Source organism: Erpetoichthys calabaricus, chromosome 2, assembly GCF_900747795.2.
Source record: "Erpetoichthys calabaricus chromosome 2, fErpCal1.3, whole genome shotgun sequence".
Lineage (NCBI taxonomy): Eukaryota > Metazoa > Chordata > Cladistia > Polypteriformes > Polypteridae > Erpetoichthys > Erpetoichthys calabaricus.
This window is the reverse complement of record NC_041395.2, coordinates 347,157,838-347,184,631: the sequence shown is the minus strand read 5'-3', so window position 1 is coordinate 347,184,631 and position 26,794 is coordinate 347,157,838. Positions and strand designations below refer to the sequence as shown.

General features: G+C 42.4%; 2 protein-coding genes across 2 annotated transcripts in view; one reads left to right on the top strand and one right to left on the bottom strand.

Moving 5' to 3' along the window:
• LOC114647400 (uncharacterized) overlaps positions 1-26,794 on the bottom strand; it is a 723,921-nt gene that overhangs the window by 466,803 nt on the left and 230,324 nt on the right. The gene's annotated exons all lie outside the window — the stretch shown is intronic.
• The window catches only part of pik3c2a (phosphatidylinositol-4-phosphate 3-kinase, catalytic subunit type 2 alpha), a 263,160-nt gene that overhangs the window by 92,677 nt on the left and 143,689 nt on the right, over positions 1-26,794 (top strand). Inside the window, exon 2 of the mRNA XM_028796109.2 lies at positions 13,312-14,543. Within this exon, the coding sequence (XP_028651942.1) occupies positions 13,404-14,543 (1,140 nt within the window). The 5' untranslated portion in view covers positions 13,312-13,403. The remainder of the gene's footprint in view (positions 1-13,311; positions 14,544-26,794) is intronic.

Here is a 26,794-nt window from a genome sequence, read left to right as displayed (position 1 = left end):
GGGGGGTAAACGTTAATATTTAACATTATACATAGTTATTGTCTGTTTTTCACCTGTATTATTATCATTCTTTAATTTAATATTATTTATTGTATCAGTATGCTGCTGCTGAAGAATGTGAATTTCCCATTGGGATTAATAAAGTATCCATCCATCCGTCCGTCCGTCCGTCCATCCAGGAAAAGGAGCTAAGAAAAGGCATTTAGACAGACCTGAGAACAATTGAAAAAGACATTGACTCAATGGAGGAAATGAAAAAGAATGTAGTAAAAGAAAGGTACCGTGTAAATCTGTGGAAAAAACTGAATTTTTGTACTTGGTTTGTACAGGGTGCAGAAAGGACGGACGTTTTTTACAAAATCACAAAATTGTTCATTTTTTCTTACAAAGAAATGTATTGAACGATTTGAGTTCATATTGAAATAGTATTTAACAAAGTCAAGCGTGGAAAACAACATCTCCCGTGTGGTGTCCGTTATCACTGATGCATTTCTGAAGGCGTTCATGGAAGTTGGCCTCCTCTCTTTTACAATACAATACAATACAGTTTATTTTTGTATAGCCCAAAATCACACAGGAAGTGCCGCAATGGGCTTTAACAGGCCCTGCCTCTTGACAGCCCCCCAGCATTGACTCTCTAAGAAGACAAGGAAAAACTCCCAAAAAAACCTAGTAGGGAAAAATGGAAGAAACCTTGGGAAAGGCAGTTCAGAGAGAGACCCCTTTCCAGGTAGACTGGGCGTGCAGTGGGTGTCAAAAGAAGGGGGTCAATACAATACAATACAGTACAGTACACAGAACAGAACAATTGCTCAATATAGTAAGAAATAAAAAATTTTAGAAGTACAGAGCAGAATTTAACAGTAGATGATATATCCCATAATAAGATTTGGATTTGTATAGAGTCCTGGAGACCTCATCCTTCAAGCTGCCTCCCCATTTGGCCATTCCACAGCTGAAACAGTGCTGGGCCAGCCAATCTGATGAAAGGACCCCTCTCTCCCACGATTCCTGCAATCCTCCATCTGGGATGACTTTTCCTTAGGCAGGCAAAACAACTTGGCAGGTGGGCCATGGCACCAAGTGCCACATTTGAGTACCGAGAAGAAAAACAGAATAAGTGAGGGTTAGTATATAATTATAACTGTCATGTTTCTTATGTTTAAGTGCTAATGACTAACAACAGAGATGCAGTCTGTACAGTTAATCAGCAGCTCTAGTCAGGATATGCTAAACTGAAGTAGTGAGTCCTTCAGCCGGGATTTAAAAGCTGAGACCGAAGGGGGGCATCTCTTATAGTAGCAGGCAGACCATTCCACAGTTTAGGGGCCCTGTAACTAAAAGCTCGACCTCCCACTGTTATTTTATTAATCCTTGGAATCATAAGCAGACCGGCATCTTGAGATCTTAATGTGCGCTCTGGTTTGTAAGTCATGATAAGTTCAGACAAGTAAGCCGGACCTCGACCATTTAATGCTTTATATGTTAAAAGAAGGATTTTGAAATCTGCCCCTAAACTTAACCGGGAGCCAGTGTAAGGATTTAAGAACTGGAGTTATGTGTTCGTATTTTCTTGTTCTTGTAATAATTCTCGCAGCCGCATTTTGGATTAACTGGAGGCTGTATAAAGAACAGTTTGAACATCCAGTGAACACCGCATTGCAGTAGTCAATCCTACTAGAGATAAATGCATGAATTAGTTTCTCAGAATCCTGTTTATTTAAAAAGCGCCTTAATTTCCTAACATTTTTAAGATAGAAGAAACATGTTTTGGACAACTTTGTAATATGCGCTTTAAATGACATGCTAGAGTCAAAGATAACTCCTAGATTGCGGGCTGATTCAGTAAAATTGACTGGGATTCCCACTGAGTTAAATGATGACAAAATATTGTTGTGATCAGCATCATTCCCTCCAACAATTAACATCTCTGTTTTATCTGTATTTAAAGACAAGCAGTTCTCATTCATCCACTCCTTTAATTCGCTAACACAACTAATTAAAGACAACATTGGAGAAACTTCATTTGATTTAAATGAAAGGTATAACTGGGTGTCATCTGCATACGAGTGAAAAATTAACATTATGTTTTCCTAATGAGAGATCCCAGTGGAAGCATGTACAGTGAAAACAGTAAAGGTCCGAGTACTGAGCCCTGCGGGACACCATATTGAACTTCTGTGTATAATGATGGAGTCCTGTCAGCACATTTCTGTACATATTGGAATCGATTTGATAAGTAAGAACTAAACCAAGCGAGCACGGTGCCTGTAAGCCCAACATCATTTTCTAGCCTGTGCAGTAAAATAGAATGGTCGATTGTGTCAAACGCTGCACTTAAGTCCAACAACATCATTACAGTGGAGTTTCCTTCATCAGAGGATATCAGAATGTCATTTACAACCCGTGTTAGTGCTGTTTCTGTACTATGACCAGTGCGAAAACCAGACTGGAATTTCTCAAATAAATTGTAATGAGTAAGGTGTGTCTGAAGCTGACTGGCGACTACTTTTTCTAGTATTTTAGAGAGAAACGGTAAATTTGAAATAGGCCTATAATTATTTAGTATGTGTGGGTCAAGGTCTGACTTTTTAAGTGATGGTTTAATGACTGACACTTAGTGTATCAGGTACTGTGCCATGCAATAATGAACTACTGATAATGTTTAGAATAGGCGCTGCAAGAACATCCATTGCACTTTTTTACTAGTTTTGTTGGCACTGGATCTAGGGAACAAGTAGTGGGCTTCATTTTAGAAATTAAACTTAAGACTTCCTGCTCAGTTACAGGATTAAAATTACTAAAGTGCTGAGTGCAATGTGAGTCAGGGTCTGCTAAGCTAGTATGTGGTTTGTACTGTGATGCAGAGATCTGGGATCTTATATTTTTAATTTTCTCATTGAAGAAGTTAATAAAGTCTGTACTGCTAATGTCTGTACTTTTCAAAATTGCTCTGTCGATTTGGGCGACGTCCACGTGAATGGCTTCCTTCAGTTCCTCCAATGTACAGGGCTTATGCTCGTATACATGTGAGGTGACCCCACAAGAAATAATCGCACATGGATAAGTCAGGGGACAGAGGAGGCCAATGAATGTCACCAAACCTGGAAATGAGGTGACCAGGGAAGAGAGGGCGAATAACATCCATTGATGCTCTAGCTGTGTGGGCTGTCGCCCCATCCTGTTGAAACCACACACGCCGGATGGGAATACGTTTTCGTCATAAGTCAGGTAAAAAGAAGTTGTTTATTTGCAGTAAGGAGACTGTGGAAGATTGTGGGTTCGCTTCCCGGTTCCTCCCTGTGTGGATAGCGCTTTTAGTACTGAGAAAAGCGTTATATAAATGTAATGAATTATAATTATTATTATCATCTCGATATAGTGCTCCGAACGATTACTGAGGCCAAGTTCAGAAGAACGCTTCTGAGCAGATCGACTTGGACTGCGCAGCAGGGCTAGTCGTACGCTTTCCACATTTTCAGGGGTACGTGCTGTTTGTGTAGCCCCCGGCGGTCTTTTGTTCATTAGTGTACCTCGTGTACAAAGTGCTTTAACCCAATGTAGGATAGTGTTACGAGCGGGAACAGCTTTATTTCTGCGGATATTGAAATGGCAACGAAACTCACACTGAACTGCGGTCATAGATTGGTTGTTCTTCACAAAACAGTCGTACGCAAAAATGCAGTCCACGGTGCCATGGCTTCAACTAAAAAGAAAATAAAAAAATGCTAAGACTTCGCGAACCTTACGCCACCTACCGCACATCTGTCACTCCACCTAGTGGTGAGTTCTAGCCATTTCAAAGACGTCCGTCCTTTCTGCCTCACCCTGTATGTGTAAATATCACGTTAGCTCACTTTGATGAATCCTTGATTTGCAAAACTGCTTGGAAGAAAAGGGCAACCCTGGACTGACCTTGAGAACCCCCTGCAAAGCTTGTGAAGTACAGGAGTGTATCCCGTCAGCGCCGCTGAAGGTTTAATATAATGAGTCTGAGAATCATTTTTATCTGATTGAGATATTCAAAGTGTCCTAATGACAACTTGAAAAGTGAGAGGAAAAAAATCCCGTTCCGTTTCTTGGCATCTGCTCTTTATCGTAAGTGCATCTAACAGTCCAGCCAGTTTCTTATTTTAGAAGCCCACTTGTGGTTTGTGCTTGGAATCCGCCAGACGTAAAGGCGACATGAAAACAAGAGGCGGCACATTTCGTGAAAAGGGTTTCATAGATTTTGTCGGCTTGACTGAACAATCGGTTCAGGTTACCCACACTTAAAAGGCGACGTTCACTTGTTCTCAGAGAGGAAGCTTCCCAGTTATTTCTCAGGATATGACGCCGAGGGATAACAAAACTTTGTGCAGATTTTGCTATAAAAGAAATGGCTCAGGATCAAGCAACAGTTGGTGACATGCAAGTTTCCTTGTTTACTAGAGAAGGATTCAAAAGGAAGGAAAACAAAACACACGTCCTATTAGTGTTTTGTGTTTTTTTTTAATTGCTAAGTAAAGTCAGCCTCACACACAGACCACCAAAAACAACTTCTCTGTGGGCCTCACTTGAAAGTGAAAGTGCTGCCATGCACAGGCCTGACACTCTCCTAACATCAAAAGGAGAACGGCAAGATTAAAACAGCTCTGAGAAAAGCCCAAACTTGGGCACGTCTAACTCAAGTGCCCTGTGTCATCAGTCTCTGGCGACTGGTATAAATTTTGTGCCATGACTGGCATGTGACTTGACCTCTCCTGCATTTCGGTGGAGTCTCTCATATCCCTGAAGGCTTTCTTCTACAAACATACACTTGACACATGTGCCTTGTGCGCCCTCACTGCGCCGTTGTGTTAATTACTTACTGTATGCAGGCTTATTTTTAGACAGACATGACGTAATGCACGTCCGTGTTTCTCAGCTCGCTTTCCTAGTTTAATGCTGCCATCCACTGAGTCGATTATACTGGGGATTGAGAAGGTTCTGAGACCCATTCACTTTATACTCACCTTTTTTGGGTTGCAGATTTAATTTCAAATGGATAAATCTGCCATTTTTGCCCATCACTCTACACTGAGTAGCCCATCATGTTATTCAAAATCAAAAATTGAAATCTCTTACTCATAAAAGTATTCAGACCCTTAATTCAGTACTTTATAGAAGCCCCTTGGCAAGCAATACTAGTCTTCCAGGCTACTCGGGTAGGTCTACCATTCTTCCTAGCATCCCCCGTTAGATTGGATGGAAAGCATCTGTAAACTGGCATCTTCAGGTCTCCCCACACACGTTCACTTAGGTTTAAGTCTGGTCTTTGGTTTGGCCACTCATGGACACTGCCGAGACTTGTCCTCGAGCCATTCCAGCGTTGTCTCGGCTGTCTGCTTTGGTCTCGCTGAGCCGTCTCCCCACTCTTGAGGTGGTATGTACTCTGGAGCAGGTTTTCTACATGGACCTCTCTGGATTTGGCCGCATTCATCTTCTCCTTATGGCCAGGTTTATACTTCACGTGTTTCATGCTCCTGCGGACTCTTTTGCTACGCAATCACTGTACTGTTTATACATGCGCACATACTTTACGTAAATCTGGAAGATTCTACCAGGTGGCATTGTGAGATATCACCACGGCGAGAAAACATTCGCCTTCACTGTTTTGTGAATTGCGTGTAACATCCATTAAATTCCGAGGTCACGTGACACGATATCTCTGAAAAGGATGGACGTTTAATGATTACATCTCTCAGTCCGGTGCATTCCTGCGTGCATTGGGTAGAAACAATCCCTGGATAGGGCATCAGCTCATCGCAAGGTGAACACAAGCACACACACACACACACACACTAGCGTCATTTTAGCGTTGCCAGATCCCCAAACCTGCATGTCTTTGGGAAGAAACCGGAGCCCACTGTGGAAACCCACCCGAAAAACATGCAAAGTGCAGGCAGGGAACACCACGGACGTAACTCCCTACTGCACGGCAGCAGTGCTGCCCCCGGATATGTAATTATTAACAGTATTCATTATTTAAATGAAGTGGACGACTTATACATTGATGCATTTCATCATGAAAGTGATATCAAGTATAAAAATAAGGATTCTAAATGTGCAGAGAGCTGGAATATCATACATTTAATGTCACCTGTGTGGTAATTGCGGCTTGTCGCTGCTCTCAGGTCAGGAGGAAGTCCCAGCGATTTAAGATGACGTTTACAACGGTCTACTTTAATGACAAAATAAACTACAAGATTAAAGTGGAAATTTCGAGATTAAAGCCGACATTTCCACTTTGATCACAAAATGGACCTTTTCACTGTGCCCCTAATTTTTTTTTTCCCCCCTTTGTGGCTCAAATACGCTGCCATACATTCTGATGCTGTTGTGACGGTACAGAAGATGGTACGTGAGATCTTTAAAACGTATTGTGTCATTACGTTGGGGAATATGCGACACTTCAATATAAAAGCACCACAAATGCATTTGTATGTCAGCATTTTGTGTCACCACATTGATCATCAAACATTGAGGCACAGAATGGCTTGCTATCAGTTGATAGTAAACAGAGACTCTGACGTCACGTTCCATCGGTGCGCCCCCCGACTTTATTTTTTTTTTTGCTGGTACTGCAACTAGCGCACGCATCGCGTTAATTTCTGAGGTTGTGCTCAGAGGACATGTCAAATGAATGCTGGGAACACGTGGCAGCCATGCTGTGTGCGTGTACGCATTGTGAGCATGAAGTATAAACCGGCCCTAATTTTGAAGCGTCTCCCTGTCTCTGCACCCCCATAGCTGTCACTACCATGCTTCACTATAGAGATGGTATTGGGTTAGATGATCAGTAGTGCCTGGTCTTTGACAGACATAGTGCTTGGAGTTGTGACCAAAAATGTTCAATTTTGGTCTCTTCAGACCAGATAATCTTTTCCCTCCTGCTCTCAAAGTCCTTTAAACTGTCATATACCTTTTACTCAAAAGAGTGGCTTCTATCCAGGCCTGATTGATGGACCACCATGGAGATGGTTGTCTTTCTGATAGGTTCGTTTATCTCAGCAGATGATTATTAAAACTCTGTTACAGTGACCATTGAGTTACTGGTTACTCAGTTTGGTTGGTTGACCAACTCTGAGAGAAGTCCTGGTGGTTATAAATAGTTTCCATTTCACAATCCTTGAGGCCACTGTGCTCCTGGGATCAATCCTAGGTTTCAGAAAGGGTTTGATCCCCTTGCCCTTCTCTCTGTCTCACCACAGTTTGATCTCGGAGGTCTTATAGAGGGTTCCTTGAACTTCATGATTTGGTTTTTGTCCTGCCCTGCAGGTACAATTGTGGATGTGGGCCTGTTCAGTTTGTCACAAATGGACTCCGGTCAAGTTCTAGACACATCTGAAGGGGAATTCAAGCAAAGAGGATGGGCCTGAGCACAATTTAGTGAGGGTCTGAATACTGCTAGGAAGGAGAGATTTCACTTTGTGATTTTTAAATAAATTTGCAAACCTTTTTGAAAACAAGTGTGCACTTTAGAACATTGGAAAAATTTTGATGAGAACAGGTCATTCAGACCAACAAAGCTTGCCTGTCCTATTCACTTAACTCTTCCAAAATAACGTCAACTTGAGTTTTGAAAGTCCCTAAAGTTCTACTGTCTACCCCACGACTTGATCACTTATTTCATGTATCTGTGGTTCTCAGGGTGGAGAAAAACGTTACCTAATGTTTATATGAAATTCACCCTTAACAAGTTACCAACGGGTGTCCCTGTGTTCTTGATGAGGCTATCTTAAAGTCACAATCTTGATCCACTGCACTAATTCCCTTCATCATTTTAAACACAGGTCTCCTCTTAGTCTTCTTAGAGGCTCAGCTTTTTTTAATCTTTCTTCATAACTCATCCCCTGTAGCCCTGAAGTCGGCCTAGTTGCACTTCTCTGGACCTTTTCTAGCGCTTCTTCGTCCTTTTACAATACAATACAATTTATTTTTGTATAGCCCAAAATCACACAAGAAATGCCACAATGGGCTTTAACAGGCCCTGGCTTTTGACAGCCCCCCCAACCTTTAAGAAGACAAGGAAAAAATGGTTGTACGGGGAAAAATGGAAGAAACCTTGGCAAAGGCAGTTCAAAGAGAGACCCCTTTCCAGGTAGGGTGGGTTTCAAGAAGGGGGTCAATATAATATAATACAAATTTCATGTTTTCCTGTGTAAACATGACTAAATAAAGAAACCTAACCTAACCTAACCTATACACAGAAGAGAACACAAGTAATCATGAATATAATATAATAGAAATGCAATAGAAATACTACAAGTACAGAGCCTGGAGACCCAAACTGCACCCAGGACTCCAGATGAGGCCTCACCAGTGTGTTATAAAGCTTGAGCAGAACCTCCTGTGACTTGTACTCCACACGTCAAGGTGCCACATAACCTGACATTCTGTAAGCCTTCTTAATGGCTTCTGAACAATGTCTGATAGTTGATAGCTTCGAGTCCACTACGACTCCTAAATCCTTCTCATAAGGTGGACTCTCGATTTTCCGACCCCCCCATTGTGTATTCAAATCTCACATTTTCACTTCCTATGTGTAATTCTTTACATTTACTGACATTAACTTTCATGTGCCACAAATCTGCCAGATCGGTCTAGTAAGGCACACAGCTGCCTTTCCAACAGCAAGAAAAACAAAGATGGTGGCGATCCAATGAAGACAATACATCTGCCCATCCCCTCCTGCTTGTCTCTCTTTCAGACACCCAGCCCCACGTAGACAGCCTGGTGTGTATTAAATTTATAGGATTTGATGTTTTTCAGCAAGCATTAAATAAAGTAAATAACTTCCGTGATGAATTCAAAATTCCTACACTCCTTTGGATGGTGCATGGTGTGTTTACTTCTCGTGTGTATAGGGAATGTTACAATGTAGTTAACCCTTGCGATTTGAGGGGGTTAAGGGCTCAGGACTCCTGTGAATGCGAAAATCCACAAAAACATTTTGGGTTCTCACCTCCTCATACTGCACTGTTGAGCACATTTGAGTTGAAGATTTGCCTCTACTCCTCATTTCATTGGTCGAGAGCCTATAATGCAGACACACAGCATTGTTGGAGTGCCACCTTTCCTGTTTTACTACTTGCAAAATTTCCATTTAACACATAGACTGCTGGACCATTTATTACCAGGATCGGTCTGTGCATATGCAGTATGATAAATAATGAACTCTATCAGAACTCATAAAGAAATGCATTAGAAAGCAACAGTTTTATTATCAACAGTAACTGTCAGAAATGTAAAGAAAGTGTTAATTACGTTATTTTCAGCAGCAACATGACTCACGGTCTGCATTTGAGTGAGAGTCCCAGAAGGATGGCACCATGCTGTCCATGCTTGTTGCACACCACACATTTGGTAGTTGGTCACTGTTTGCCCTCATTCCGTGTAGTGCTGTCCTGACAAGTCAGACACTTTGTAATGAAGAAACGTTTCCAGGACTGCAATCCTCATCAGGGTCCACAGGTGACAAAATTAAAGCTTTCAAAGAAAAGAGCACCATACCTACTGTTAAACATGCTTATGTTCTGAGGCTACTTATCGAGACATTCTGGAGCAGAACTTCCTGCCCAGTGTCAGAAAGCTCTGTCCCAGTCGCAGCTCATGGATCCTCCAACAGAATGATGAGCCAAAACACACAGCGAAAAACACCAAGAATAGCTCAGAACAAAACATCAGACTATTCTCAAGTGGCTTTCTAGGAGCCCTGATTTGACCCGTTGACCATCTATGGAAAGAACTGAAGCATACCATCTGGAGTAGACCCCTTCAAACACAACACAGCTGGAACAGTTTGCTGAGGACACGTGGGTCTAACGATATGTAGACAGGTGCAGAAGTTCTCAAGGAGAGATCCAGGAATCGCTTATGTGCAGGGATTGCAAACCCTGAAGGTTATGCAACCAAATATGAGGTGAAAGGGTCCTGTCATCATCGTCCATGCCGTTTTCATTAATGCTCTTATTTGAAATATTGAGTTGAATCAAAACTCTGAAGCAGGGGTCGCCAATCTTTCAGCGCTGTTGTGCCAAACCTTTGTTAGTGTTATTCCGCATGCCGACATAATTCTACCAATTTTGTTATATATAGCATCAAAATTGGTCTGGTTATAATGAGCATACTTCTGAAGCTCATTATAACCGGATCTTATATTATTGGTCATTCAATATTTTTAAATACATAGAATCATATGTGAATCTATCCATCCATCCTCTTCTGCTTATCCGAGATTGGGTCGCGGGGGCATTCATTGCATTCGTAGTCTGAGTCTCGACGACCTGAATTGTGTGGGTGGTTACCTACCAGGTAACGCTTGTGGTGGTCTTCCATTCAGCAAACATCTGCCACGGTGCTAGCAATGAATGTAATTACTCCAGACCTACAGGCTGTCAAATAAACGAACCATACGCCGTGGTGCAGTGTAAAGGGGCTTCGTCTCTAATGCTGATGTCCGAGGTTTGAGCCCCAAGAGGGGAGCAGTAGAGTGTGTACGCCTGAGGAGCCCAAATGAGGGTGAAACACGTGTCGCGTACTCTTTGCATTATTTGACAGTAAGCTATGCAATATATATATATATATATATATATATATATATATATATATATATATATATATATATAAAATCCTAAGCCTAAAAATGCAACAATTTTATGTGACTTTTTTTGTCACGCTTTAAATTAGGCTTATTTTAAAACCTACATACCGTATTTACCCGTGTACCACACTCACATTTTTTCCCGAAAATTAGCATTATAAAATCAGGTGTGTGTCATACACAAGGAAATTTTTTTTCTGTAATGTTTACTTCTTCTGCTTGGGCTCTCTCGCTCACGCTCTCTCTCTCGCACTCTCGTACTGAGTTGTTCTGGAGTCACAGTTGAGAAACACTTTTTTAATGTCTTTTAAGCACAGGGAAAAAAAATGAACATGTGAAACATCCGTAATGTAATAAGCCACCAAGAAAAGTAAGATTGCAACAATGCACGCTACGATCCGATCACTGTAAACAGAAGTGAAAAACAAAATCGAGGCCGGTGCATTCTTTAACTGCCTTGTAGCGCAATGGTAGTGCTGCTGCTTTGCAGTAAGGAGACTGTGGAAGATTTTGGGTTCGCTTTCCGGTTTCTCCCTGTGTGGATAGCGCTTTGAATACTGAAAACACCGGTATATCAATGTAATGAAGTATTATTATTCTTATGTGTCCAGCGCTCGCTCTTGCGCGCGCGTGCCTGTATGCGTGTGTGTGTGTCGCTCGCTGCACGTGTTCCTGCAGGCATACCAGTAAGTGAATGAAAAGATGGAACTCTGGAGAGAGCAACATACAACTGTCCGTGACTGAAAACTGGTTTTGGCAGATACATGCACATCTTTTTGAAAGTTTGTCCCTGTGCCTTATCAATTGTCATCGCAAACGCAAATCTAACAGGAAATTGTCTTTGTGTTAAAGTAAAAGGCAAATTATCCGCGACAAACAAAACTGTTTTACACGCTGCATACCAACCCGCGCGTAGTATACGCCGCGTAATCATGTTTTATAAGCAGAGGGAAAAAATGAACATTTGCAAAATCCGTAACGCCGCTTTCAGTAAGTGCAATGCACACGCGTTTAATTTGTCAGCCACTTTTTGCCAGCCGTCTTTTCTGGTTTGGGCTGCTTGTGCATATTAAATCTTGAAATCCTTCGAGTAACTAATTAACTAACACCCACCCCACCCAGCTTGTGAGAAAAAAATGTGCCCGTTCTTTCATCATTTTGTTGCAGCCTATTAAAGACTTGCTGATCATGTTTTCTAGAGTCAATATACAGTGGAACCTCAGTTCACAACCATAATTTGTTCCAAACCTCTGGTCGTAAACCGATTTGGTCGTGAACCGAAGCAATTTCCCCCAAAGGATTGTATGTAAATACAATTAATCCATTCCAGACCATACGAACTGTATGTAAATATATTTTTTTAAAGATTTTTAAGCACAAATATAGTTAATTATTACACCATAGAATGCACAGTGTAATAGTAAAACATTGAATAACACTGACACAAACACCCCCCCTCCCTCTCTCTCTCTCTCTCAGCAGCACGCGAGCCCCCTCCCCTCTGTCTCTCAGCAGCACACGAGCCCCCCCTCTCCCCCCCCCACCCCCCCCCCCCCCCCCCCCCCCCCCCCCCCCCCCCCCCCTCCCCCCCCCCCCCCCCCCCCCCCCCCCCCCCCCCCGCCCCCCCCCCCCCCCCCCCCCCCCCCCCCCCCCCCCCCCCCCCCCCCCCCCCCCCCCCCCCCCCCCCCCCCCCCCCCCCCCCCCCCCCCCCCCCCCCCCCCCCCCCCCCCCCCCCCCCCCCCCCCCCCCCCCCCCCCCCCCCCCCCCCCCCCCCCACCCCCCCCCCCCCCCCCCCCCCCCCTCGAACATTTGAACAAATCCGAACTTTATTTAAAAGCCAACCAAGATAGTAACATTGCAGGAGTTCACCATTTTTAATCAGGCGACTGACACAGTAGTGGAGTCAGGCACAGAGAAGGTCAGCTGCTGAGAAAGCGTCTCGACTGTTGCAGGGCGGTGAAGCAGGTGAGACGCTAATGAAAAAGAGGCACAGGGTTTATTGGTTTTTAAAGACTGCTTCCTTCATTGTGTTTTAACTTCAGTTTTAAAGGATTGCGCGGCTCTCTCTCTAGCGCTGCCTGTGTGTGCCTCTGTCTCTCTCTGGCGCTGCCTGTGTGTGAACTAAGGTTTCACTGAGGTTGACTAATGAAAAGTTAACGTGGCTCAGAGCTGCAAGTGTACTGTGGCACAGACAAACAGAAATGACGGCATGTTTTCCGAGGCGTTGCATCCGAGTTGGTGGGCGTGGCTCTGCGACTTGTCGTCGCATCCAATGGTCTTAGAGTTGGTGGGCGTGGCTCCTTCCTGTGTGCGCCATGGGTGTCTTACTTGTCGGCGGCTTAGTGAATCCACGCCCCTTCCGGCGTGCTTTCCATGGTTGGCTACTTGTCTTCTGGCTTAGTGAATTATATATATAGATAAGGAATAAATAGTGATGAGTGCCGATGACTTTTGTCAGTTTCAAGTCATTTCGGATACGATTGTGGGCTGTTTTTTTTTTGGGAAGGGGTACCAACAAATGTTTCCACGTCTGCATCTTCAATAACTGAAGATTTTACATTGCAATACTGCATGTACTGTAGACGGAGGATTTTAGGGAACTGGGTTACTCGCCCTGTCCCGTTGCTATGTGTGCATGTAAACTCATGGAATGATGACCTATTGTTTTTCTTTTCTTATTCTTTCAGAACTCAAGAGGTCCTTCCGTAAAAGCAAAGATTGTTGCTGAATTTGAGAGAGCCAAGTTGCAACACGTCAATGGCCTCTGACAGCTGACACGATGGCTCAAATATCCAGTAACAATGGATTCAAACCCAATCTCCCTCCTGCTCTGGGAGCAGCTTTGGCGAAGGACATTGGCAAAGAGGAAGCCCTGCAGATGGAAGCCGAGGCACTGGCACGGCTGCAGAAGGAAAAAAAAGCGACTTTGGGCCCAAGTCATAAATCCTCCACTGGTGGAAATCCGAAAGCCACATCCTGCAGCCGACCAGACCGAGACCTCATCGTTTTTCCAGAATCAGATGCCAAGAAAAGGGCAGAGGAGAACAAATTCAGAAGCATCAAAGTGGAGGAGCTAAGCCATGCAGAACTTGAGAAGCTGCTACTGGATGACACATTTAGTGCTATTAACAACCCCACCAGGCCTCAGAGCATATCCACTGCTCCTCCATTATCCTTGTCTTCCTCTGCGCCGTTGTATACTCGTGCTTCCCCCTTTGGTGGTGTTGGACAGTGGATGCCTGGTCCAGTGAACCCAGTACTGCCAGCTGCAGTTCTTCAGACTCCTCTTTATTCTTCGACTTCATTTCCAAAACACAATTATTCCTTTCAAAATGGCTTCAGTTCTGGAGTGCCTCCCTACCGGCTGCCAGAGCCTGTTTATATTGGCCTTCCTCCAGCTTCCCAGTTTGTGTCGTTCCCACTCCCGCCTACTGCACCCATGTGTTCTTTGCCGGTTTACCAGCCAGCGGTTACGCCCGAAATGGTAAAATTGTTTGATAAGATAGCCAGCACTTCAGAATACTTGAAAAATGGAAAATCCACTAGCACTGACTTGGAGTCTGCCAGCACCAAGGCCATGGTCCCAAAACTTCCGTCAGTTGAAAGTGCGAATGCCAGTCGCTTTGACTGGCTCGATCTCGATCCTCTCACCAAGCCCAAAGTGGATAACTTTGACTCTGCACTCCATAGTGAGGTGTTTGGAAAGACCGAGCCAAGCATTGCTAAGGACCCCTGGGATGCAGTGCTGCAGGACAAGAGTGCTCCTTCCTCCTCGGACACCTCACGTGTCGAGTGCGATCGCTCCTCCTCATGCCCGACAGGCGCAAAGCCGTCGGGAACCTCAGTCACACGCAGCCAGTCGTTAAATATTAAGGCTTCCAGCTTCCGACCTGCCAAGGCTGTGAATGAAACCACTCAGGTAAGCAGATTCCACATTGGACGTTTGTGCCGCTCGCCTTTCATTTAAATCCTTTGGGTCCTTGGGAGTAGACCGCATGCTCCACTGTGCGTTAATCTGTGACTCTGTGTGTGTGTGTGTGTGTGTGTGTGTGTGTGGTAGGGCTGTCAGGTAGACTATCACTTGTCAAGTTCAGTTTAACTACATGTGAAAGAGAAACTGTCAAATATTTACTCATTAGCCACTTTATTAGGTACACCTTGCTAGTATTGGGTTGAATCCCCCTTTGCCTTCTTTGTTGCTGTAATTCTTCATGGCATGGATTCAGCAACATGCTGGAAACATTATTTAGGGATTTTGGGCCACATAGATGTGATAGCATCAAGCAATTGCTGGGGATTTGTTGGCTACACATCCATGATGCGAATGTCCAGTTCCACCACATCCCAAAGCTGCTCAATTGCATTGAGATCTGCTGACTGTGGAGGAGGCCATTTCAGTCCAGTGAACTCAGTCATGTACAAGATATCAGTCTGAGATAATTTGAGCTTTGTGACAGAGTGGGTTATCCTGCTGGAAGTAGCCAACAGAAGATGGGGCACACTGCGGTCAAAAGGGATGGACATGGTCTGCAACAATACTCTGGTAGGTTGTGGCATTTAAATGATGTTCAGTTGGTACTAAGGGGCTGAAAGAGTGCCAAGAAAATATCCTCCACACCAGTACCCCACCAACCCGAACCATTGATACAAGGCAGGTTGCTTTCATGTTTGTTGACACCAAATTCTGACCCTACCATCAGAATGTTGCAGCACAAATCGAGACTGATCTGATCATTTTTCTAAACTTCTTTTGTCCAATTTTGGTGAGCCTGTGTGAATTGTAGCCTCAGCGCCCTCTTCTTAGCTGACAGAGTGTCACCCGCTGTGGTCTCCTGCTGCTGTAGCCCATCTGCTTCAAGGTTCGACGTGTTGTGCGTTTAGAGATGCTCTTCTGCATACCTCGGTTGTAGCAAGTGCTCATTTGAGTTGCTGTTGCCTTTCTGTTCGCTCGAAGCAGTCTGGCCATTCTCCGCTGGCATTGACCAGGCATTTTTGCCCAGAGAACTGCCACTCACTGGATATTTTCCCTTTTTCGGACCTCTCTATAAACCCGAGAGATGTTTGTGTGTGAAAATCCCGGTAGATCAGAAGTTTCTGAAATACTTGGACCAACCCGTCTGGCACCAACAACCATACCATGTGCAAAGTCACTTCAATCACCTTTCTTCCCGTTCTGATTCTTGGTTTGAACTTCAGCAGGTCATCTCGACAATATCTGCAGGCCGAAATGCATTGAGATGCTGCCATGTGATTGGCTGATCAGATATTTGCATTTAGAAGCAGTGACCGGTGAGTGTACTGTATATTTATAACAGCAGTTCATGTCACTTGCAGATATCTGAGATGATTCTGCACTTAGTGGGTGTATTGATAAGGGGAATTAGATGTTGGAGAAGTTTGTTTATTGGTGCATAAAGAATTGTCTGCATCTTAATGTCCGCAAAACCAACAAACTACTTATGACTTTCACTGCACCAAATAGCCTATATGTCCGGTCACTATTCAAGGAGTGGATGCAGAGGTGGCCCACTCCTACAAGTACTTGAGGGTCCACATTAATGATAGGCTGGACTGGAACTATATAAGGAAGGGCAGAGCAGGCTATTTCTCCTCAGGAGGCCATGTTCCTTTTAATGTGGAAAGTGATGGCCAGTGTGGTGTGCTGAGTTGGTCACATCACTTCTAGAGAGGACCACTGAATCAACAAGCTAATTCAAAAGGCAGGCTAAGTCATGGGTTGCACCCTGACCTGCTGGTGGTAGTAGATAATTAAAACCAAACTGACTGCCATTATGAACAATGCCACTCATCCTTTCTGTGACACACCAACACTGTGGACTTTCAGCCAACACATTCCTCAGTAGAAGTGTGTCAAGAAACACCACTGGGGCTCCTTTACACCGAGAGCAATATGTCTGTATAGCGCCTCACAGGAACTGGGGCAGCCAAATCAGAAGTTTATTTTCTTTGTCATTTTCTTACCTTTTAGTCATTCTGGTGTGTGTTGTTTACACCATTATATGTATACCTGCAAACCCGCGATTCTCGAAAGAATTGCAAATTCAAGAATGGCAATCACTTTCTGTTCCCTCCGATATTTGGAGGAATGAAAAATGATGGAGGGTGGGTGTGTCCTGGGAAAGTTCTCATTTAATTAAATAAACATATTTGTACTAAAGCGGTTTTTTTTTTGGAGCTGTGACTCATCTGGTTCTGGTGTTTCAGAAGCGCGTTGTAGGCGCCTTCGTTTATTGTTTTTATCCATGCAGTCTTGTTTTTGTTTTTCTGTGGCTGTGTCGTTAGCTAGAAGTCGTTTGCTGACAGCGGCGGATTCGCGTGCTGAAGTGACGATGGCGGCGGACCCAGGCTTGGAGGGGTACATTACTAAACGAAGGTGGTATATGTGGTGGTGTGGGCGGTCGCGTTTGAGCAGCGGTGGTAGTGTGTACGGCTTGCCTGTGGCCTCTGACGTCTGTGCATATATACGGTACAACCTGGCAACCTGCGTGCACGCTTTACTTCAAGTTTAGTTTACAAGTCGTGTTGTTGTGTTTGGGTGCCACCTACTGACTCTGGGAAGCTGCTGGGTTTGACTCTGGGGCGCAGTGCGCATGCGCTTTGGTGCGTCTGGCATCCGTGCATATATACAACCTTCGTTTAGTAATATAGGTGTGTGTGTGTGTGTATACAGTATATATTGTATCTGTATATATTATATACAGTACAGTATATACACATATACATACATACAGTGGTGCTTTCATTTGCGAGCGTAATTCGTTCCAGAAACGTGCTTGTAATCCAAAGCACTTGCGTATCAAAGCGAATTTCCCCTTAAAAAATAATTTAAACTCAGATGATCTGTTCCACAACCCAAAACTATTCATACAAAAATGATTAAGACAAAATATAAAGTAAAAATACATAAAACAAATTAACCTGCACTTTACCTTTGAAAAGAATCGTGAATCATGGCTGGCGTGAGGGAGATGAGAGAGGAGAGGAGGAGGGTTATTGGGTAGGATGACTTTCACTATAACTAACGGAGTCCCTGCTATCTGTTGGCTCACTGGAATCTTTTTCTTTTTTTTTGCGACTTTTAATAAGGAACCTCTCCAATGACAGTTGCTTTTGCCTCCTTTTGAGGATTTCGCGGAAATGTGACATTGCATTGTCATTAATCAGATATATCGCTCGCACACAAAATAAAGAAATGCTTTACTCACACACATGTGGTCACAATGCTATAGTAAACAGTGTCCGCTTGTACAGATGTTGACTATACGAGTGAGGCACACCGACCGAGACCAAGCATGGGAGACGATTACCAACAATCCCGCAGAGAGAGAACCACCATCGGCTCAGTTGTGCTCACATGATGCTCGGCAGGCAAAGCATATACATATTACTCGTATTGTAAGACCTCGCTTGTTTATCAAGTTACAATTTATTAAAAATTTTGCTCGTCTTGCAAAACACTCACAGACCAAGTTACTTGCAATCCAAGATTTTACTGTATATACATACACTAGGGGGGCTTAGCGTTCAACCCCCAGTTGTGGGCAGAATATTAGTAAAATCTGTAAATGTACAAAAGAAAAATTTTTATTTATTGGAGTCAAAATCATGAAATTCTATACATATGTAAAAGAAAAATTAATTTTTATTTAACAGAGTAAAAATCATGAAATGAAAATAAAATATTTACTCTCTTACTGATTGGAGTATTCCCGTTAAACTGAGGTCCACTATGCTCTGAGTATTTATAAGAGACTTAATAAACAATCCATTTGTTTTAACTGACATTCTTATAGATAAAAAAAACTTTAAAAAAAACAAAAATGACTCATTTAAGTTAATTTAAAAATCAAGTGAAAACTAAAGTGGTATGCAATGGGTCATCGTAACTCAACCTTCAGCTAACTAAATCACCTAAATACAAACATTGATGTTATGAATATTTTTTTTTTTTTTTAGTTTGTTCCTGTAAAAGAAAGTTTACTCGATCAAAAATAAAAACCACGACTTTCTTGATATTAAAAACCACGACTTTCTTGATATTTTAGTTAATTTATAAAACAGAATAAGAATCTGAAAATCCAACAACCTCACATTAAAGTTCGATAAATTCTGACAAGAGTGATACCAAACATATGTATCTAGGTTTTAAAATAAGCCTGATTTAGAGTGTGACAAAAAAGGTACATAAAATTGTTGCACTTTTAGGCTTAGGATTTTATATATGTACATATATATATTTATTTATATATGTACATATATATATATATATATATATATATATATATATATATATATTATATATATAGTACTGTGCAAAAGTTTTAGGCAGGTGTGAAAAAATGCTGTAAACAAAGAATGTTTTCAGAAATGGACGTGTTAATCATTTATTTTCATCAATCAACAAAATGCAGTGAATGAACAAAAGAGAAATCGAAATCAAATCTATATTTGGTGTGACCACCCTTTTCCTTCAAAACAGCATCAGTTCTTCTTGGTACACTTGCACACAGTTTTTGAAGGAACTCGGCTGGTAGGTTTTTCCAAACATCTTGGAGAACTAACCCCAGATCTTCTGTGGATGTCGGCTTCCTCACATCCTTCTGTCTCTTCATGTAATCCCAGACACACTCGATGATGTTGAGATCAGGGCTCTGTGGGGGCCATACCATCACTTCCAGGATTTCTTGTTCTTCTTTGCGCTGAAGATAGTTCTTAATGACTTTGGCTGTATGTTTGGGGTTGTTGTCCTGCTGCAGAATAAATTTGGGGCCAATCATACGCCTCCCTGATGGTATTGCATGATGGATAAGTATCTGCCTGTATTTCTCAGCATTGAGAACACCATTCATCCTGACCAAATCTCCAACTGCATTTGCAGAAATGCAGCCCCAAACGTTCAAGGAACGTCCACCATGCTTCACTGTTGCCTGTAGACACTCATTATTGTACCGCACTCCAGCCCTTCGACGAACAAACTGCCTTCTGCTACAGCCAAATATTTCAAATTTTGACTCATCAGTCCAGAGCACCTGCTGCCATTTTTCTGCACCCCAGTTCCTATGTTTTCGTGCATACTGGAGTTTGCTCGGCCTTGTTTCCACGTCGGAGGTATGGCTTTTTGGCTGCAAATCTTCTATGAAGACCACTTCTGGCCAGACTTCTCCGGACAGTAGATGGGTGTACCTGGGTCACGCTGGTTTCTGCCAGTTCTGAGCTGATGGCACTGCTGGACATCTTCTGATTTCGAAGGGTAATAAGCTTGATGTGTCTTTCATCTGCTTCACTAAGTTTCCTTGGCCGACCACTGCGTCTACGATCCTCAACGTTGCCCGTTTCTTTGTGCTTCTTCAAAAGAGCTTGAACAGCACATCTTGAAACCCCAGTCTGCTTTGAAATCTTTGTCTGGGAGAGACCTTGCTGATGCAGTAGAACTACCTTGTGTCTTGTTGCTGTGCTCAATCTTTCCATGACATGAAACTGTCTTCCACAACCTCACCTTGGTAGCAGAGTTTGGCTGTTCCTCACCCAGTTTGAAGCTGTTTCTGTTTCAGTTAATGACTGTGTTTCAACCTACGTGTGACATTGATGATCATTAGCACCTGTTTGGTAGAACTGGTTGATCAGACACCTGACTAGAATCCTACAAAATCCCTGACTTTGTGCAAGTGGACCGATAAGAATTGATGCTGGTTTGAAGGCAAAAGGTAGGAACACCAAATATTGATTTGATTTCGATGTTTCTTTTGTTCGCTCACTTTGCATTTTGTAAATTGATAACAATAAACAATCATTGTTTATATTTCTGAAAGCATTCTTTGTTTACAGCATTTTTTCACACCTGCCTAAAACTTTTGCACAGTACTGTGTATATATGTATGTGTACACACATATATATACATAAACATATGTATATATACACAATAGAGAGATGTGTATATATACATATGTTTATGTATATGTATGTATGTATGTATGCATAAACATATTTATTTGTATTCATCTATTTATTTATTTCTTTTTTATGCATTTATTTAAAAAGATAAGACATCCATCTGTCTGACATTCGTGTCCCTAGCCAGGCATAATGTTGTCCACTGTCCACAAGATGGCAGGGATGACTGATAAACAAAGGCTGGTGGTAGTAAATTGTGCTGCATACTTAATACATAATTGTGCCATGTCATTCAGTGTCCCACTTGATTGGCCGACAAACAAAGGCAACAAGAAGCACATGAAAAGAGGGATGTAAGACATATCTAGTGAACAGAGGTTCTAAAATGCATGACACGATCGAAATAAACAAACTTACCATTTTATTTTACCATTAAACCCGTTTTAATGAATGGCCGTTTTGGTATGCTAGTGTGTGTGTGTGTACTTTTTTTCAAATATGTTAAAATAGCTGAATCTCATAGTATTGGTGCATTTTAGTTCACAAATGATGCATAGAAGCAGTTTTACAATTTGTGTGTCATCATAAGACGTGGATCATAACTCTACAGCTTTCTTGGTTTGAAAAATGGACATGTTCGGTAAGGTTTAAGGCTTTTGTTTTTCCAGCAGTCCTTCCAACGTCAAGCACCAGCGCGGGCAAGATAGCTTTTCAAAATTACAGAAAATTGTTGGACTTTGGAACACAATTTCACTTGGCACATGCATGTATACCAGCTTTGAAAAATTTCGAAACTTTAAAGCATTTTGAAGTGCACTCCCATGTAAAGTGTGTGTGTACGCGTGCGCTGGCTTAAGCCCCTCGTTGTGCTGGTCTGGATCTCAGCTGTATCCCACCATAGTCATCATTCCAGTGGTCCACTTGCCCAGTTAAGTACAGTGCAGGTTGCTCACATCCAGAAGACGTGCCCTCAGGGTGTGTCCCACCCTTTTTTTTCAGTGTGCAGAGTATCCTGTGTACAGTAGTAAACAGAGGTTCTCAAATGCATGACACGACACAGAGTATCCTGTGTACAGTAGTATTGTATGGCAGAGTAGCTGTAGCTTTTCTTTTGTAAGAAGCACCAGCACTCCAACCCATCCTCTGGCATGTGATTCTTTGCATTAAAGAAATTGGACCTTGAAGGAAACGCCACTTCACCTCCGTGGTGTTAACTCTTCTCTGGTACGTGTATGCAGCCCTCAGCAATGTCGGCTCAAGTTTCTGCTCCTGTGGTTTCTTTCTTCTTCCCATTTATACAGCATACACATGAAGTCAGATGTTTAGATCCACTTCAGGTGCATTCTTCAGAACTCACTTTATAAGCCCTTCACAGATTCAGTGCTAACAAACTATACATTTGGCTTATCATTTAAGACATCAAGTTTGTGCAGGGCAAAAGTTGTTTTTTCCAACAATATCCACAGACCTCTGAGTATTTCACTTTTTATGGACTATGTGACTATTAAAGTGGTTCACAAGTTTCCATCCACTTTGTTAATACAGGGTGGCGCACGAAAAACCGAACCAACTTCGGCGTACGTTTCTTAGCCCATGCACGAAACGAAACTTACTGGTTAGAGAAGGTGCTGGAAATGATTTCCTTGTGCATCAGTACACTTTTCTACATGCCACACCATATTGTCATAGACGCGACGCAACACGGCCACTTCAGTTTTTCCAGTTTCACTCCGAATATTGTCCTTCAGTTCCTGTAATGTCTTTGGGTTATTGACATACACTTTTCCCTTCAGATTGCCCCACAGAGTAAAAGTCGTAAGTGGATAGGTCCGGTGATCATGGTGGCCTCAAACCTTTGCTGACAGTTTGTTCCTCTGTGAAGACGTTGTGAATTCGAGAAAATGACTTGCAAGAAGTGTGACATGTCGCACCATCCTGTTGAAAGACAGCGTACTTAAAAGAACCGGTAGACACATACGCCTCCACTATTCCAATTCTCTGTTGCAGAGAATACATCTTCCGGATCCCTTTCACGCACGTCTGTACCCACTGGCTCACAGCTTCCTTACTAATTGCACAGTTGGGGCTGCGGACCCTGTTGCGACAACGAGGCTCTGCGATCTCAACAGCACCCGCCTGTATAATAGCTCGAGCCAGCCGGTCGGACACGGTTCGGTTTTTCGTGCGCCACCCTATATTTGGTTGCATTGCTTTTAAATAGTTTCACTTGAGCCAAACATTTTAGGTCGCCTTCCACAAACTTCTTAGAGTAGGTTGCTAGAATTTTGGCCCATTTCTTCAGACTGAACTGGTGTAACTGGGACAGGTTTGTAGGCCGCCTTGCTCGCACACGCTTTTTTAGTTCTGCTCACAAATTTTCGATCGGATTAAGGTCAGGACTTTTGTGATGGCCACTCCAATATCTTCACCTTGTTGTCCTTAAGCCATTTTGCCACAACAGTGGAGGTATGCTTTGGGGTCTTTGTCCATTTGGAAGACCCATTTGTGACTGAGCTTCAGCTTTGTTGCTACAGTATATTTACATCATTTTCCTTCCTCCTGATGCCATCTGTTTTGTGAAGTGCACCAGTCCCTTTCTGCAGCAAAGCAGCTCCATGACATGATGCTCCCACCTCATGCTTGACGGTTGAGATGGTGTTTTTTGGCTTGCAAGCCTCACCCTTTTTCCTCCAAACGATGGTCATTATGGCCAAACGGTTTGATCTTGGGTTCGTCACACCAGAAGACATTTCTCCAGAAGGTCAGATCTTTCTCCCCATGTGCCATTGCAAACTGCAGTCTGGCTTTTTGATGGTGGCTTTGGAGCAGTGGCTTCTTCGTTGTTGAGCAGCCTTTCAGGTTATGTCAATATCTGACTTGTTTTATTGTGAATAAAGATACTTGTCTACCATTGTCTAGCCACAGGGGTCTCAAATTTAGTGGGATATATGGGCAACACATAGAAAAAAGTGCTAGTCGGTGGGCCGCATTCGTTTCTAAATGATACAATACAATATTGTTAATCAATTATTTGAACTACAGTAATACAGCTAGGTTTACGAGTTTACTCGATGTGCTTATTATAAAATCCAGTGACAAAATATACATTTTCCCTTTTATCCTGGAATATTCGTTTTTCGTGAGCAATCTTGTGCTTATTAGATGACGAAGATGACATTTTCACGAGGTCCTTTTCTGTTCTGTTCTTTTCGTGGCAAAGTCCGTTCTTCACTAGGAGAGAGAATGCTTCTCCTTCCTGAATGCTGTGATGGCTATGTGGTCCCCTGGTGTTTATACCAGGGCTGCAGAGTCGATAGATAAATTAGTTTCCTGTACTTCTGACTCCAACTCCTCTGTATTTAATATGCTAATGTATTTTCCATGTTGATCGAAGGAAAGCAACATACATGTCATTTAACCAGAGAACTACTGGCTAGGAAACTGACTGTCTACCGTATTGGCCAGTTTAAACAAAGACAAGAGCCCGTGAACACACATTAGGCCATAGCACACACGTACATCATTACAATTGTTTACACTGTAATGAACTTGTTAAACACATTATATCTGAAATAAAAAGAAAACACTTTTGTAATGTACCATAATTCAGAATATGTGAATTTCAGGTTGTATAATAGCTCACCTGAACTTCACACTAGTAACAACACCACTATGCAATGGGCTTTATTCTTACAGTGCATCCAGAATGTATTCACAGCGCATCACTTTTTCCACATTTTGTTATGTTACAGCCTTATTCCAAAATGGATTCAATTAATTTTTTTCCTCAGAATTCTACACACAACATCCCATAATGACAACGTGAAAAAAGTTTACTTGAGGTTTTTGCAAATTTATTAAAAATAAAGAAATTGAGAAATCCCATGTACATAAGTATTCACAGCCTTTGCCATGAAGCTCGAAATTGATACTTATGTACATGTGCTTTCTCAGTTTTTTAAATTGGAGCAGGTTTTCATCCAGGATGTCTCTGTACATTGCTGCAGTCATCTTTCCCTTTATCCTGTCTAGTCTCCCAGTTCCTGCCGCTGAAAAACATCCCCACAGCATGATGCTGCCACCACCATGCTTCACTGTAAGGATGGTATTGGCCTGGTGATGAGCGGTGCCTGGTTTCCTCCAAACGTGACGCCTGGCATTCACACCAAAGAGTTCAATCTTTGTCTCATCAGACCAGAGAATTTTCTTTCTCATGGTCTGAGAGTCCTTCAGGTGCCTTTTGGCAAACTCCAGGCGGGCTGCCATGTGCCTTTTACTAAGGAGTGGCTTCCATCTGGCCACTCTACCATACAGGCCTGATTGGTGGATTGCTGCAGAGATGGTTGTCCTTCTGGAAGGTTCTCCTCTCTCCACAGAGGACCTCTGACAGAGTGACTATCGGGTTCTTGGTCACCTCCCTGACTAAGGCCCTTCTCCTCCAATCGCTCAATTTAGATGGCCGGCCAGCTCTAGGAAGAGTCCTGGTGGTTTTGAACTTCTTCCACTTATGGATGATGGAGGCCACTGTACCCATTGGGACCTTCAAAGCAGCAGAAAATTTTCTGTAACCTTCCTCAGATATGTGCCTCGAGACAATCCTGTCTCGGAGGTCTACAGACAATTCCTTTGACTTCATGCTTGGTTTGTGCTCTGACATGAACTGTCAACTGTGAGACCTTATACAGACAGGTGTGTGCCTTTCCAAATCAGGTCCAGTCAACTGAATTACCACAGGTGGACTCCAGTGAAGCTGCAGAAAACATCTCAAGGATGATCAGGGGAAACAGGAGGCACCTGAGCTCAATTTTGAGCTTCATGGCAAAGGCTGTGAATACTTATGTACATGTGCTTTCTCAATTTTTTTATTTTTAATAAATTTGCAAAAACCTCAAACTTTTTTCACGTTGTCATTATGGGGTGTTGTTTGTAGAATTCTGAGGAAAAAAATGAATTTAATCCATTTTGGAATAAGGCTGTAACATAACAAAATGTGGAAAAAGTGATGAAGCACTGTGAATACTTTCCAGATGCACTGTAGATCAGAGAAGTACTTAATTATGACTATTTGTGAAATGGGACATTTGAACTTGCTGTATTTTTTTTTCCATTACAATTTAAATTTATTAGGAGTCAGTACATTTTTGTCGACTCCGACCCCAACTCCAGGTACCCAAAATTGACTCCGACTCCACAGCCCTGGGTTTATACTTGCATATTATTGTTTGTACAGATAAACGTGGAACCTTCAGGCGTTTGGAAATTAATTCCAAAGGATGAAGTCGCTTTGTGGAGGTCCACCTTTGTTTTGCCTAAAGGCTTGACATCATTTTCTGGAATTTTCCAAGCTGCTTAAAGTTAAAAGGTGTATGTGAACTTGTGACCCACTGGATTTGTGATCTAGTCAATAAAAAGCTTACGTACACTGAGGTCTGTGAACATTGTTGATAAAATGACTTTTGCCCTGCACAAAGTAGACATCTTAAATGATATGCCAGATTTATAGTCTGTTAGTATAAAATCTGTAGAGGGTTATAAAATGAGTTTGGAAGAATTCACCCTAGATTTATGGAAACTTTTGACTTCAGCTGTATTGTGTTAGGATATAGTAGGTCAGAAAATGACTGACTGTATTTCATCTGCCTATTCATCTGTGTATTTCTGGAGATATCAAAGCACCTTCCTGTAAATTTCAAAAGTGTTGCACCCTAGTGGCTAAGAGATAAAGATGTCACTTTTGCATTTTGTGGTGTTCAGCCAGGACACATGATGGAGCACAATGGCAGTCAGCTTAGATTTGGACTTAATAATAATAATAATAATACATGTTACTTATATAGCGCCTTTCCCATGCTCACAGTGCTTCAGAGTCACAGAAGTAATAGCACAGTATATGTAGCATTGAATACAAATATTTTCTGCATAGAAGCCTAGAACAGATAAATAAAGAATATACAAAGCAATAAAGAGAAAAAAAATAAAGCAGAGTGAAATACTGAATTCAGTACTTAAAGAAAGCCTAAACAAATAACATGATTTGTGATAAACACACACACAGAAATTATACTGAGCATCTGGACAGGGAGGTGAACTGAAAGAAGGGGCAGAATGTCAGGTTACGTTAAAAGCCTTCCCAAACAGAGGAGTTTCCAGCTGTTTGTTACTTTCTCGTATATGAAGTATAGGCTAAGTATTGTAATTGTCTAAAAATTCGAAGTCAAGATTTTGATGAATCTCGACGTTTTAGACCTCCCTGAATC